Source organism: Rhinatrema bivittatum, chromosome 6, assembly GCF_901001135.1.
Source record: "Rhinatrema bivittatum chromosome 6, aRhiBiv1.1, whole genome shotgun sequence".
Classification (NCBI taxonomy): domain Eukaryota; kingdom Metazoa; phylum Chordata; class Amphibia; order Gymnophiona; family Rhinatrematidae; genus Rhinatrema; species Rhinatrema bivittatum.
Genome location: NC_042620.1, coordinates 328,710,113 through 328,722,758, shown reverse-complemented (window position 1 = coordinate 328,722,758; position 12,646 = coordinate 328,710,113). Strand labels below are relative to the sequence as shown.

The window sequence follows — 12,646 nt, the reverse complement described above, 5'->3', positions numbered from 1 at the left end:
CATCCAGGTCCTGGTGCACCACATGCTTAGCAGTCAGGATGACCTTCTTACTGTGCAAGGAAGTGGCTTTAGTTCTCACCAAATGACATGTTTGTTGTCATGACCGAAAAGATCCATTTTTGACACACGGCAGAGAACATGATTCCAGAAATCTTGTGGGCCACACAGATGCTCTTTGGTGAGCCTGAGGCAGGCAGCAATGTTCTTTTTAAGGGAGCAGAGTTGTCATCTTAACTATATTCTCATGAACGTCGTTTCCATTCAGTTTATTTTCCCCCTATGAACCCTCAAATCAGCCTCAGTGAGCAAGGCCTGCAGATCTTTAGATTTCAGTCTGGGTTCTTTGTGACTTTGTGAATGATTTTCCGGTTTGCTCTGGGGGGGGGTGATCTTGGCAGGCTGACCGCTCCTGTCTGTCCGCCCTCTAGTTTTATTGCTCCCATTTTTGTGCATGATTGTGTCTCGAGAAACGGAGAATTGTTTAAATTTAGACTATTTTACAGCCTGAAAAAAAGACTGGTTTCATTTAAACACGGGTATTGTGATAAGAACTTTATCCTTGGGGGTTCACAAACCTTTTTCTCAGCACTGTAGACTCAGGCCAGAGGAGGGCGACCACAAACCCACAGAATTAAGACCTAAGGACCTAGGTTACACTGTAGACGAGAGGGGGAAGATGATACTGCAAGGACTCCCATGTATTAGCTTCAAGCATTTTTCAGTGAAAGAGGTCATGATACGAGGCTGGAGGGGCATGGACCCCGGAGCATTTTCTTCATAGAAAGGGTGATGGATACTTGAAAAAGGCTCCCAGTGGAGGTGGTGCGGTTTAAAAAAAATCCTGGGACCAGCACAGCGATGGGGGAAGTGCGGGTAAAGCCAGCGACGAAGTATTGCAGCCAGGAAGGAAATGGGCTGGGACCTGTTTCTCTGTTAAATTTGAATGGGAACCCTGCATTGAATTGATATAGCAGCAAGTAGAAATGCCAGTGGTGTGGAGAGCTTGTGGCTAAAATCTTGCTGGCAAAGGAGAGTAGTCTGTGGGAGGGGAAGCGTCTTGGAGTAAAAAGTCACTTTATTAAGGGTTTGCCACGTCTTTGTAGCTCTGACCTTATGCATTCAGAAACCCCAGGAGGGTGCATTGCTCAGTGGGAATGCAAGCACCTTGAGATGGGTTTGAGTTTGTTGCTCTCTGTAGTCAGCATTCACAGCTCTTTTATAGCTCAGGAGTCTCAGCAGAGTCCTCAGGTAGATGTAATAGTTGTTATATCGCCTTTCCGCTTATATGGTGCTGGTGCTGAGCTTGAAACCAAGAAGCAGTGTTGTGTTTTTTTTTTTTTCCCCCAAAAGACTGAAAGTAAAAATGTCCTGTGCAGGAAAAGCTACTGCTTGCTGTTGATCATTCTTCTGCTGCTTGCTTCTGCAGATTAGACTTGTGGTGGAAGAGGGCCTAAACCAGCTCCCATACACAGAATGCACCGTGACCACACCAACAGGTAACCTTTCCTCACTTCTCGGGGCTGTAACATAGCTGTGAATGGGAGTAGCAGGAGCTGCCCCATTTTCCCAATCAGTGCCTGATCCTGAGCACAGAGCTCTCTAAAATCACCACTGTTGGCTGATGTCAGCAAAGGACATCCTGGGTAGAAGCTGAGCTACAGGCTGCAGTGGTGAATGCACAAAATGTACTGGATAATTGTTAGGGGAGAAGATCACTTGGGTCATTTTTGTAAAAAAAAAAAAAAAAAAAAAATATTGGATCTGATTTGTTGCATCTTAAATTTGGCTAGTGCATTAAGTGCTTCATAGTTATGGAAAGATCAAGATGGCTGTAATGATGTGGGGGACAGGGCAGGCAAGGCCAAGATTAAGTGACTTGATCAAGAACAAAATTCAGCAGAGTTTAATTGTAAATCTTGGCCTCAGTCTCAAAGTCTAGCACCAGACAGTGCTGCCTCTCATCTCCTCAAATGAAGTTAATTGAAAGAATCCAAGGAATATTTATGTATTGATTTGTTTTGTTTGTTTTATATACCGTCAATCTGAAACAATCTCAATGGGGTACACTCAATTATATAGAAAACCTATATAATAATACAATAAGACAATGTCTAAAAGTTAATCACAGTAAAACACAAATTATTTCCTACATAATAAAATAATTCAAATAAAATACAAGAATTTAACTAATATAGGAAACATATAAACCCAAAAAATAGGGAGTTAAGAACAGGTAACTGTGATTACTGAACACTTATGGATCATCTGATGATTTCTAAAACATTTTTTTTCCATTTCTAAGCATTTGCTATAGCAGTAGAATGAGCATAAAGGAAAACAAATCTTTTACCAGCGTATCTGAATAATATACAGGAAACGCTACATCTCCGCACATTCCCTGTTAAACCCCTGATTTTGAGCAAGGAAAACATCAGGAGGAGGATGCCAGTCTGAAAAGGGGAGAAGATGAAACAAACAGCATAAGAAACTAAAAGGAATAAAAAGCCGAGAAAGTTAGGAAGTGTGTGAAAAGCTGTGAGCTAAGAAAGCGCTGAACATGTTTAGGATCAAGAAAGATGGAGCTTACATTGGGTACTGTCTCGTACATTTACATGGATCATGCCAAAAGGGTTCTCATCCCAAGGAAATGACCTGGTGACACTTCTGCTTACTTACTGTGCACCAGTTTACAGGCCTCGGGAAACAGCCATAGCTTTCACCCCCCAAAACAAACTATTGCACAACCAAAGTCTGTAATAAAATGTTTCTCTCTGATTCAAACATGAACGAGATTAGAAGGGTACATCTAATAGTTGCTTCCTCTGATTTTTCCAAGAGTCCAGTGGGGGGTCCAGGGTGCAGGCTCTCGGTTGAGAACTGATTTTGATCACTTCATAAATGGGAGGTAGAAAACTGTCCAGCAGGGGAGAAGCTTCCACAGGGATCTTAAGAATGTCCATATGTGCATGTTAAACAGGTCTACGGGACTAATAAGCTAATAATAGACGACTGGGGAAGACGGAGGGCCCTGGTTAAGATGTCCCAATGTATTTTTCACAAGTTCTAATTTGTATGCCTAGCCCCACCGTTCTGCATAGGGGCCAAGTTTACCCTCTGAGCTGAAGCCACTTGAGCTTCCCTCCACTCAGCATCATGCTACGGAGCGGCTCCATCTCCCTCGGAGCTGCTGCATTTGTGCCTGCACATCTGCTCACTGCAGCACTGGCTCCCTCCACCCTCAAGGGATCACCCTCCAACAGGGTGGCCACAAAGCCCGGGACAGCTGCTTGACTGCTCCCTCCAGTGCGAGGGCAACTGCACAGCACTCAGAGCTTAAGGATACCTCCATCTCCAGCTGGGGAGACACTCTCTCATTCCAGTTGGCGGCCGGTGTCACCACCAAGTCTAACACCACTCCCCTTGAATGGAGGATTGGGAAGGAGGCAGAGTCTTGGGAAGAAAGAAACAGACTTTACCCAAGGGAGTGACAGACTATAGGGAGTGAAGACCTGTGCAGAGGAGTGAGATTGGGGGGTGTTGATATCTGATGATCTTAAGGCAGCCAGACAGATAGAAAGGTGATGGCAAAAAACCAGAAGGGTGTGTGGGTACATAGGGAGAGGAACAGCTGGCAGTAAAAAGGAGATGATAATGAGGCCTCTGTATAAGTCTGTGGTGAAACCTCATTTGGAGTACTGTGTAAAATTCTGGAGATCGCAACTACAAAATGATAGAAACCAAATGGAGTCAGTCAGAGAGCGACCACTAAAACGGTTAATGGTCTTCATAATAAAGCATTTGGGGAAAGATCTAAACTTGTATACCCTGGAGGGAAAGGGGAGATGCAATAAATACGGGTGAAAGGGGATCGACTAAGGCAATATTTCTTTACAGTTCTCCCCGTGCAGGCAAGGGCCGTAATCAGGATTCAAGAGAACATGGGAGAAGCAAAGAGGATCTCTGATTAGGAAGGGATTAGAAAGCTGAGCAGGAGATGCCGATGGGCCGAACGGTCTCTGTGTCAGAATGAGAGAGGGTGTCTGAGTTTACCGATGTCCTCTTGCAATCCTCCGCCTGATGCCCTTCCTCTGTGATCTGAGGGCTTTAAAAACCCTGCGAGCTTTCTCCTTTTGACGGGTGCAGCGAGTATAGCACTGCCTTAATGCCCATGTAGCCCAGGAGGGAGTTTGCTGTGTGGAAGCACTGCACTCAGCCAAAATTCAGCCTTGCAAACATCTGCAGCAGCTTAAGTTTGACAGTCGCTGTTTTCCAACAGGTTACAAGTATGAAGGAGTGAGATTTGAGCGAGGAAACTGTGGTGTCAGCATAATGAGAAGCGGTAGGTTCCTTTCTACATCTCAAGCTGGCCTGTCTGGGTTTTTCCTCCTTTCGTTTTGACATGGTTTTAATGAATGTGCATTTCTGTAAAATAACACAAGCTTTAAGAGATGGAGCGCATTGAATTAACAAGGACAGTTAGTCAGTGTACACTGAGGGCCTGCACTGACATTTTTATGCATCTTTTGGCTTTATATGTTCCAGATTGGCATTTGGTTTTAACCCTCACCTATTGACTTCGGTCCTAGTGCAGTTTATTGAAGGCTTACTTTTGCTTGGCTGGGGATGGCAAGGCCTTCTCTGGAAGTGGGCCTTGCCCCTGGCTCTTTGCCAGGGGCAAGGCCCCACATTGTGATCAAGACCATTTTTTGCTGGTTTGTTGTCATCCTTCTGCAATGATTTCAGAGGCATATGTGTATTTTATTAATAAACCATTATACAATACTCATTTTAAGGAAAACATAAATACACATTTATTTGTGGATATAGTATTTATCAGACCAGCATAGGAATGCTCCAGGAGTAAAGCAGGCGAGTTTTGAGAGTGCTTAGGTTCTCCCTTCGGATGAGCTCTGGAAAGCTGCTACTTGTGGCCTTCTGCTGTGCAAACAGCTTGGGAAGGATATGATTTTCTTCAGGATCCATCTGGTAACTAGAAGTCTGCATTACTAGGAGGGATTGGACGCCGTTGCTGTTGGGTGCTTAGACCCACTTTTCTCTCCTGTAATGCTTTTTTTTTTTTTTTGGGTGCTGGTTGCCCATTTTGAATTGCAGGTGAGGCAATGGAACAGGGACTCCGGGACTGCTGCCGATCTATCCGGATAGGGAAGATCCTGATTCAGAGTGACGAGGACACACAGCGAGCCAAGGTCTATTATGCCAAGTTCCCACCCGACATCTACAGAAGGAAGGTGCTCCTGATGTATCCTATCCTGAGTGAGTGAAGCCATTCCATTGCTTTTAATTAGGAGAAAGGGGAGGAATATCCAGACGTGTAGTATTTCTGTAGTTTGGAGGCGGTGGGAGATGGATCAGGGGCTTGCTTTGAGCAGTACTGCAAAGATTTCCTGAATCTCGCCTGAAGGTGGGTCTAATCGCATTGGCCCCATCCTTCAGTAACTGAAGCCAGACCTGCTCAGGCGTGAGCCTTGCAGACAGGTTCTGGATGCTGCACAGAGGGGAGAGTAGGGTGTGTTTTAAAGCAGGAGACGTGTCGGGCTGCTGTGAGAACCCCCTACAGAATGGACAGCCTCAAAGACATCATCTGGACTGCTTTAGTGGCAAAGAGAGATGTTTGAAGAAGGGCTCTTGGCATCCTGATGTAATTAGTTATATCGTTTTAATCATACTTTGCATTGTTTAGCTTTTTGCTGTAAATATGAAAGAATTAGCAGCTCAGTGTGCGACGCTACAGTGACTGATGTGTGTTTACGTTTGCTGAGTGTTCATGGAACTCTGCGGGACGGGCAAATCCTGTTGCTTCAATTTGCATTTCTTTGCCAGTGCACCATGGAGGAGGCTTGCAAACAGTAATCTAATCACTTTAAAAGCTTTGGAATACCAATTAAATTAAGGTTCTCTGCACATTCTAGTTAAAAAAGGAACATGCTGCTTTGTGCCTCTGTTTGAATCCTGTAGTTTACTCGGTGGTGCAGCTTTCAGTTCTGAATTGTCATTCGATGCTTCGCATGTGACTGGCCCAGGCTTGCAGTGGGTTAGAGGCTGAATGGAGGATGCCAAGGATTGTCTTGTCACGTTGTTTTGCTTTTTCCATTAGGCACCGGAAATACTGTAATTGAGGCTGTAAAGGTTCTGATCGAGCATGGAGTTCAGCCCAGCCTTATCATCCTCCTCAGCCTGTTCTCCACTCCCCACGGTAAGCGACCAGCTGCTTATCTTAGCCACGTCGCTCTCACACACAAGCACAAACTACAGTTAGGACGCTGATGTACTAAGTATTGTTACAATGACCACGCTATGTTCTTTGTATTAAAACCGATTGAAGATAATATGCTGCATAGAGTTTTATAAGGCCCCCATTAGTGTACACAAGCCTGGACAGTGCATGTAATAATTTAGTTACAGACAGTAGTCTGAGTGAATGAATTGGGAATACTTCTTCTAGACTGCCCCACTTGCATGAGCCTGTGATGCACAGTCCATTTGTGTTCTATGTATCTGTGTGCAAGACACCACAAGCAAAACACAGGCTTAGAAACTCCTTTCCCAACACAATTACAAATATTGTTGAATTGGTGCCGGCTTTCGGTCAGTGCCTGGGTCCTTCCCTCCCCTATACTACTGGCAATTTGGTGAGGGCAGTCACACTCTGCCCCCACTGTAGTCGACGTGTCCTTCACCACTTTAGAAATGCACAGGCAGTGCAGAGAGGGCATTCTGCAACCTCTTGTGAGGGGAGGGGCATAATACTAGAAATTACTCTTTCAGTAATCTACTAAAACAGCATATGGAAGCAGGTAACAGCAAGGCAAACCACATGGTTCGAAAAGTGTGATTTCCTAGCATGTAGCCAGATGGACTCAGGACCAATGAGTTGTGCTCTCCTGCCAGCAGATGGAGACGGAGTCAGGTATCAAAGCTTAACATCACCCTAGATACACCCCTGCAGTGATCTCACCCCTTCAGTATTTCTCAGTCTCCAGCAGATGTAGACATACTTCCCGTATGGGGATCGCTGTACCTTTTGCAAGAAGAAATTCTACTTTTAAATTGGAGAAAAGATTGAGCCCCGCTCTCCTGCGGTGATACCTAAGGGTCCCTCCCCCAGTTGAGAATTCCTGAGGTGATTTCCGAGATCCCTCAGAGGTGGGATCTGGTAGCTGGTTCCCGGCGTGGACTTTGCTGCTGAAGCAGTTGAAAGGCAGCAAAGCGCGGCAGTGACAGCCAAAGCTCTCTCCATCCACAGGCGGAGACAGTCTCTGTGCTGAGCCCAGGTAAGTTTAAAAATAAAGGAAGAAGGTTTACCTTCAGAGAAGAGGGGTTATAGTAAGACTTCCTCCGGTCTCCTTGCTCGGCGTGTCATACCGAAGTTGTTCCTGATCCTGTTGGGGCACAGGGAGGTGGATTTATGAGCAGGTTGAACCCCACTTTAAACTTGGTCGGCACACCGCGTGGTAGGATGCAGCAGCGCCATCCTGCATGCGTCTTTGTGTGCCCGGGTAATGTCCACCAGTTCTACCATCCCTATGCTCCTTATAACCTAAATCCGAGTGTACCAAAATATCCCTGAGATTCCTAGATCTTCTAAAGGAAAACATTGGAGGATCCTTCATACCCTCAAACCCACTAACCAAGTGCCAATGATTTTTAATAACCTGAATTAAATCTCCTACCCTATTTGAATAGGGTAACACACACACTAATGATTGTGATTTTTGTATTTTCCTCGGGATCAATAAAATATCCCTATTGATATACCGTGCTCTTTTATAAGCCTGATTAACCACACGATCAGGGTAACCCCTTACACTAAATCTCTCTCGCAAATCCTTAGCATGTTTTTTTAAAAGATGACATATCTGAACAGATCCTCCTTACTCTAAAAAACTGTCCCAATGGGATATTTTCCCTAACATGCTTGGGATGAAAACTACTGAAGTGCAGTAGTCCATTTCTATCTGTTGCCTTCCGATGCAGCTCAGTCACAAGAACTCCATCTTTCTTACCTACCTTCAAATCCAAGAATGGAACCCATTGTGTTTGAATATCACATGTAAATTTAAGATTTACATCCTGAACATTCAAATAATGGAAAAAGTCTTCAAATAATCCTTTGGTCTGGTTCCAACCAAACTAAAAAACCTCTTCCATCTCTCTTTTATCAAAGATTGTTCCAAAGGAGAATTTGAAGACTACAGCAGGGACCGGTCTTTCACGAGGATCCTACTCAATTCTGTCTGACAGTCTGGCCCTTGAAAGGGCTCACCTGATGAAGCAAGGATATTCTGTGGCAGTCATTGCAGCCCCTAGCGAATGTGTGGGTCTGGAGAGTATTTGAGGCCTGGTGTGAGGAACGCGGTGTCCCCCCTTGTGCAGTCAAAATCCCACTTATTCTGGAATTTTTGCAGGATGGCTTGAATAAAGGTTTGGCCCTTAACTCCTTGAAGGTGCAGGTAGCGGCTCTTTCCTGTTTCAGGGGCGAGGTGAACGGAACCTCCCTGTCGGCTCATCCAGACGTGGCCCGTTTTCTGAAAGGGGTGAAGTACCTTCGGCCATCCCTACGGTGGCCAGTTCCCTTGTGGAGTCTTAATCTAATATTAACCTTGAAAACTGTGTTCCTGGTGGCTGTATGCTCGGTGCGTTGCATCTCTGAACTGCAGGCGTTGTTGTGTCAGGAACCATTCCTCCGGTTGACTCCAGGAGTGTTACAGCTTTGTACAGTTTCGTCTCGGAATTTTATTTGAATCGGTCCATTTCGTTGCCTTCCCTAGTCGGCCTTCTTATGGAATGACTAGGAGGAATACCGCCTCCTAGTCATTTGAATGGCAGTAGATTTTTGGTGCGGTATCTGGAAGTTTCAGAACCGGTCCGAAAGATGGACTTCCTGTTTGTCCTTCACAGTGGAAGGGGACAGGGTGAACCAGCTACGCAGACTACCCTAGCTCGCTGGATTAAGGAGGTGGTCATGGGAGCCTATGTGGAAGCAGGAAAGTCATTACCTTCTCAGGTTAAAGCTCATTCCACCAGGGCTCAGGCAGTGTCATGGGCAGAAGTTAAACTGCTGTCCCCTGTCAATATCTGCCGAGTGGCGACATGCTCCTTCTTGCACACCTTCTCCAGGCTCTATCGCCTGGATGTACGGGCCCGAAATGTTGCAGCCTTTGCAAGGGCGGTATTAACCGGACTGTGGGCAGCTTCCCACCCTGTTTGGGAATAGCTTTTTTGTAATTTTTTTGTAATTTTTAATATTGTTTTTTATTTATTTTATACTTATATTTCTATAAACTCTGTTTGTAAAGGCGATATATAAACATTTTTAAATAAATAAATCCCACTGGTCCTGAGTCCATCTGGCTACATGCTAGGAAATGGAGACATTACTTACCTGATAATCTTGTTTTCCTTAGTGTAGACAGATGGACTCAGCATCCCGCTCACAGCTGCCCGAGAACGGTGCCAAGGATTTGCTCGTGGAGTGAATATCTATTCCAAGAGATTACACATAAACAGTCACCCAGTCCCTAGATCAGAGCATCTATAATCTTGCTGGGGTTCAGTGTTTGGTTGAGTACAGTTACGGTTATCCGTTTTTAATCAAGCTTTTTCAGTAGTATGTCCACATTGACTTTTGAAGAGAATACTGAAGCGGTGTATCTAGGGTGACGTCAGCTTTGAAACCTGACTCCGTCTCCATCTGCTAGCAGGGGAGCATATAACCCATTGGGTCCAGAGTCCATTTGTCTACACTAAGGAAAATGAAATTATCAGGAAGTAATTTCTCCATTTTATTATGAGGGTCATCAGTGTATACTAGCTTCTTGAATACTTGTATTAATAGTCGCTGACCCTTACAAACCTTTCTCTGGAGCATAGTGATTTGCTTCTTGGCCTCTTTTTGGCCGAGATCCTAGAAGAAGGATATAAGCAAAGATCTGCGGTTGGACCCTTTTTGGCATTTCGAATGAGACTGAGAATGGGATACACTATATGGAGGGGTGGGAGAGCTAACGAATGAGCAAGAGCCATAACCCATCTTAACAGGAAAAATTAAATACCTAAAGCTAAAATTAATCTAATATCAAACAGTGTGGAACATTTTATTCAATAAGATTACTTAAAAATAAACTATAAAATGCCTTGAAAAACACATTAAAAAATAATCAGCACATGGCCAAATTTAGGAAGAAATGCCTACATCAAGGGATTGTTTACTTCAAAATAATTAAAAAAAAAATTAAAATATGCAAAAAATAAAAATGTTGAGCGTAATTTCAGAAGGATTTATACGCTTAAAACGGGGTTCTACGTGTGTAAGTGCACTTTACCCATGGAAGTGGGCTTTTGAAACGGTGGAGGCAGGTGGGAATGGATGTTGGGGAAGGACAGAGGAATACTGAGGATTGCTACCTTCGGAAATGGGGAGAGGCAGGGCTGCCAACCTGCATGTATTATAACAAATTTTCAAAAGCCCACTTCCATGGGTAAAGTGCATTTACACACGTAGAACCCAGCTTTAAGGGTATAAATCCTTCTGAAATTATATTGAACGTGTGTGAGAGAGGTGTGTGTACATGAGTTGGCATGTGTGTGGAAGAAGGTGAGAACAGAGTTGTGTGGGTATGGGAGAATGAGGCATATGAAAATGAGCATTTATGTATATGTGTATGGGAGAATGAGAGGCATCTGAAAATGAGCATTTATGTATATGTGTAGGGGTTTTGAGAGAAGAGAAAATTTGTGCATATATAGCCGCCCCCCCCCCCCCCCCCCCCCCCAGTCCAGGACAATCTTGGGGGTGACTGGAAATCAAAAGTTCCCAGATATGATCACTATGCATCCTGCTTGTTCTTTGAGAAAGCAGAACTTCATACCTGTCATAGGTGTTCTTCAAGAATAACATGATACAGAATCCTCATAAAACCCACCCATCTCTCCCAGGAGTTGGAGCCTTCATTTAATAGCTAAATACTGAACTGAGAAGGCCCCACATGGACACCGCGATGTGGGAAGTCCTGCACATGCTCAGGAGAGCTTTTAGAACTGTAGCTTCTCAGCTCTGACCCGGCTCCGTTACTTGATATCACTTACGTGTGAGGACTAAATATCCTGCTGTCCTCCGAGAACACTTGTTAAAGCTGAGCAATTCTGCTTTGTAGAGTCTTTTCCTTTGGGAGTGGGGAGTGGCGAGTGTCCTCTTTCTCCTGCTCATCTCTTTGGGTTTGTCTCTAGTGGGAGAAGACCTAATGTACTGCTGTTTCTTGCACTGAGTTCTCTGTTCTGGGCACTTGCAGGTGATTACTGCACTAATAGTTTTGTGAAGGAGAGTTGCATCAACCAGTCAGTGTACTAATACCAATCTAAAGACAAGTGGTTGTGAAGGAGAGTTGCATCAACCAGTCAGTGTACTAATACCAATCTAAAGACAAGTGGGCAGAAAGTTCCTACAGTCACGGAAGGAAAGTAGGCGTGCTCCATGTTGACCTTGATTCCTTATCTTCTGTTACAGAGTCCTTTCTGCTTACAATGTCTGGTTTAGGCTGGAACCATCAGGCTTGTTGTCCTACCCATAAATATGGACATAACCAGTGTCTTTAGCCAAGATTCTGTATAGATCAAAACTCAATAAGGTTCTTTGGTCCGACCATCATCTCTTAGATTATACCTGCTCTTGCAATCTCGAACTTTCTCCAAGTAGTACTTTTAACCATTAGATGATTCAGCATTGGCATACTGATGCTGATCTGTTTAGACCATCCTTTATTCCTGGTCTTTCTGAGATTTATTTATTTATTTTTAACTTTTATATACCGATCTTCTTGTAAAGAATACAAATCAAACCAGTTTACAGTGGAACAAAATAACTTCGCAGGAGAGCTTACATAGAACCAAAAAACATAGAATATAATTTGCATAGATAACAATATATACGTATACAATAAATACTTTGCATGGATAGAAATAAATAGTAAGGGCTATGAATGCGCCAGAGATGCACTAAATTGATTAATAGATGGGGTAAAGAATTAATAATGAGATGCAAGAGGCATGGAAATAGGCGGGAGAGTAAGAGAAGCATAGTTTAAATGGGATTGAGAGATGCAGAATTAACTTAATACAGTATATAATGCTAGCTGGGTGTCACGGGACTAGCTGCGATGGGTTGGTATGGTTACCCTGTAGGTTCTGGAAATGCTAATTTGAATAACCACGTTTTGAGGTGTTTTTTTAAGGAAATAGGGCAGGGGTCTTGTCTGAGGTCCGGTGGGAGAGAGTTCTATTGTGTGGGGCCTGCATTGGATAGGGCTCTGGTCCCTAGGGTTGATTTTACTTGGGGGGCAAATAGAGTGCCTTGATAGGCTCTTCTAATCGGTCTGATCGAAGTGTGATGGCGTAACTGGAAGGTGAGATCAAAAGAGGAAAGATTGTGTATGGATTTGTGCAAAATGGTAAGATCTTTATAGAGTATTCTGAATTTGATAATGAGCCAGGTTATAGAGGAGGGGTGTGATGTGGTCACTCTTTTTTGACTTTGTAAGGATCCTGGCAGCCGAGTTCTGCAGTGGCTTGATGGTGTTAGCTGGAAGGCCAAGAAGCAGGGAGTTACAGTAGTCTATTTTTGTAAGGATGA

General features: G+C 44.1%; 1 protein-coding gene across 2 annotated transcripts in view; it reads left to right on the top strand.

The window, feature by feature from the left end:
- UPRT (uracil phosphoribosyltransferase homolog) overlaps positions 1 to 12,646 on the top strand; it is a 59,591-nt gene that overhangs the window by 38,360 nt on the left and 8,585 nt on the right. For both annotated transcript variants that reach the window (XM_029607660.1, XM_029607659.1), the window contains 4 exons: positions 1,427 to 1,496; positions 4,277 to 4,339; positions 5,113 to 5,274; positions 6,116 to 6,214. In XM_029607660.1, coding sequence (XP_029463520.1) covers positions 1,427 to 1,496; positions 4,277 to 4,339; positions 5,113 to 5,274; positions 6,116 to 6,214 — 394 coding nt within the window. The remainder of the gene's footprint in view (positions 1 to 1,426; positions 1,497 to 4,276; positions 4,340 to 5,112; positions 5,275 to 6,115; positions 6,215 to 12,646) is intronic.